A 3,330-nucleotide genomic window follows, 5' to 3' on the forward strand; every position below is an offset into this window, starting at 1 on the left:
CACCAGGTGCCCACCAAAGCTGCTCTATCACTCCCCTCCTCAGCTGGACAGGGGAGGGAAAATATAATGAAAGGCTCATGGGTCAAGATAGGGGCAGGGAGAGATCACTCACCAATTACTGTCATAGGCAAACGACTTGGGGAAATTAATTTAATTTATTGCCAATCAAATCTCAAATCATAATGAGAAATAAAAACAAACCTAAAAAACACCTTCCCCCCACCCCTCCCTTCTTCCCAAGCTCAACTTCACTCCCGACTTCTCTACCTCCTCCCCACGAGGGGCGCAGGTGGATGGGGAATGGGGGTTGCGATCAGTTCATAACACACTGTCTCTGCTGCTCCTTCCTACTCACTCTCTTCCCCTGCTCCAGTGTGGGGTCCCACCCACAGGAGACAGTCTTTCATTAACTTCTGGATCCACCCTCACTCCGTGGGATCCTCCATGGGCTGCAGGGGAACAGCCTGCCTCACCATGGTCTTCACCACAGGCTGCAGGGGAATCTCTGCTCTGGTGCCTGAAGCACCTCCTTCCCCTCCTTCTTCACTGACCTTGGTGTCTGCAGAGTTGTTTCTCTCACATATTCTCACTCCTCTCTTCTGACTGCTGCTGGTGTTGCGCAGGGTTTTTTTTGCCCCTTCTTAAATTTGTTATCACAGAGGCACTGTGGCATTGGCTCTGTTGGACATAGAGGAAGCTTCTAGCAGCTTCTCACAGAAGCCACCCCTGCAGCCCCCCGCTACCAAAACCTTGCCACGCAAACCCAATACAGGAGGATAACAGTAAAGTGATCTGTACTTTTACAATGTTTTACAGCCCGGAAGAGTTTTTTTGCCCCTTCTTAAATGTGTTATCACAGAGGCACTGTGGCATTGGCTCTGTTGGACATAGAGGAAGCTTCTAGCAGCTTCTCACAGAAGCCACCCCTGCAGCCCCCCGCTACCAAAACCTTGCCACGCAAACCCAATACAGGAGGATAACAGTAAAGTGATCTGTACTTTTACAATGTTTTACAGCCCGGAAGAGCCTGCACCATTTCCCCAGTGAAGATGAGGAAAGAAAAGAATTGATTTATAATTATACTCCAATTTATACAGGAACATTTTCTTCATTTCAGCAAATCTATTTTTTTGATTGAGTATCGTGTCAAAGGTGCAGTGTTGCTATTTATAAATGGAATTATTTGCCAGCATTGTGTAATTAAACTGATACAGTGCATTGCACGTGACAGAAAGCCAGAACAGTTCTCTTCCTTTACAATGATTTATCCTATGTTTCTTCTGCACTGTTGGACTGTTAATATAAAAATTTACATTCAATAACATAATAATTATCTTGGATCACACTTTAAGGCAAGCTACAGAAAAATGCATTTTTCTTCCAGGGAAGAGGTCTTGATTATGCTTATAAACTTGGAAGTAATCACTTTAGTACAAGGAAAAAAACTGTAGTCATGTATTTTAAAATATGAGAGTTATCTGTGTAAAATGTTGTGGACTATGATAGCACTAGAGGCTTAGATACATTGCTTAGTAAAATCCTATCCTTTTCAGATGATTTAACAAATGAGACTCTTGGGTTTGTCGTAACTATGTGTATGTAACCAAGTTCTTGACAGGGACTATTTTATCATTTGAAAATTTGACCAAAATAGTAAGGAGGTATGATAGCAAAGGGACATTTTGGCCTAAAAAGCATGTGATATATCCCGTTTGTGAAACTGTTTCTCTTGTACATTCAGCGTTGTTTGGAGTGCTTATACCTTGTGAGGTCTACATAAATACGAGGATGCAGTGTAAACTAGGCAGTGCAAATGTCAGGTAAAATAAGTAAGTTTGGAGGGCATAGTTAAGTGCTGATTCCACTTTCTGTTCTTTTCAAGTTCAGTTTTATATATCCTCCAAGAATTTGTCTGAGAGTTACTGGAGTCAGCAGTCAGATACGAGATGCAGACGTCCCTTTCTTTGTATTTAAAAAAGTGTAAACCTAACTTTTTCTTTACGTAGTCTGACTTTTCCTGTAGCTACTGGATAGAACTCTCACTTTTAGTCAAGCGGTTGCCATTAACTTAATAAAGACAGTAGTTTCTTTCTGTCTTGTTGGATAGTCTAATGCAGCTAGAATCCAAACAGCAGATGAATGTATATGAGAAACCTATTAATGTTGACATAATGTGATAATAGCAGTTACATTCAATACACTGTGATACCTTTTTTCTTTTTTTTTCCTTTGCTTTGCTGCACACGTAGTGAAAATTTTGTTCAGTGGTTTTGTGTGGTGTCCAAAAAGGAGCTAAGATGAGACAATCAAATATAACTCTCCTCTATTGCACAGCTTCCAAACTCTGTTAACATCAATAGGGATTTGGAGCTTATGAAGAATTCAGGTTTATACCTCAGCTCTGTTTTGTAGTACCTTATACTCTCAAGTACCATATCTGAATAAAGCTGGTACGTTTCTCAGGTTTTTTGAGGAAAAGACTCTCTAACTTGTTCTTTATCATGAAACAACTGTGTAAGAGAATGTGAAATGCATTAGTTAAAAAAACCATAAGGAAACATTAACTGTGACTACCAGAAAGATACTACCAGGTAATTACAAGCTTAAACATGTGATATTGCAGATTATTTCTACATTTGTCAGATCAGCCAAATTCAGTAAATGGAACTCATTTTTAATATAGGTGTCTTTATTATATTAACTATATTAGCTGACTTCTGAGTAGAACCAAGTGTAAAAAGAGGATTACACTCTACAGTGGCATATAAACGTAGCAGCTAAGATACTTACATACCAAGTCCAGTCTTCTACTTCTTATTCAGGCTGAGTTCTTTGGAATAGCTCTAAGAATTTGCCTAAGTAAGGACGGCAGGATTTAGTCTTAAAACAGGGATCAATCTTGCAAGTGAAATGTCTGCTAACTGCAATGGTAGTAATTAGTTCCTAAGTGTCTAACTATGAGGAATATTGTGTGTAATGTGATGAGAAAGCAGAGTATTTATTATGAATTTGTATGTGTCTTTTCTTTATATCCTTTATCTTGTAAAGCCTTATTTGATGGTATCCATGATTTTTCTATGATACATGAAATAAACTTATTCAAGCAGATGTGTATTTTTGTTCTCTTTTAGATACCATGGATAAAGCTTTAACAGTCATTGTCGTCTTATTTCCATCTTTGACAGTCACAAATCAGGAGGCTACTGTAACCTGTGTCCACTTGGTATGGTCATGTCAGCAAGTCAGGGTCAGGATAAGTGAGATCCATGAGCCGGCACAGACACACCTACAGCACAGCTCAGGCAGGGGCCCGTGCGCAGGGCCTGAGCT

General features: G+C 39.9%; 1 protein-coding gene across 1 annotated transcript in view; it reads left to right on the forward strand.

Annotated features, from left to right (window-relative positions):
- GGH (gamma-glutamyl hydrolase) overlaps window positions 1–3,105 on the forward strand; it is a 17,767-nt gene extending 14,662 nt beyond the window's left edge. Inside the window, exon 9 of the mRNA XM_009285512.2 lies at window positions 1,017–3,105. Coding sequence (XP_009283787.1) covers window positions 1,017–1,138 — 122 coding nt within the window. The 3' untranslated portion in view covers window positions 1,139–3,105. The remainder of the gene's footprint in view (window positions 1–1,016) is intronic.
- Window positions 3,106–3,330: the final 225 nt, after the last annotated feature.

The sequence above is a fragment of the Aptenodytes forsteri genome, unplaced genomic scaffold (assembly GCF_000699145.1).
Source record: "Aptenodytes forsteri isolate BGI_AS27 unplaced genomic scaffold, ASM69914v1 Scaffold396, whole genome shotgun sequence".
Taxonomy (NCBI): Eukaryota; Metazoa; Chordata; class Aves; order Sphenisciformes; family Spheniscidae; genus Aptenodytes; species Aptenodytes forsteri.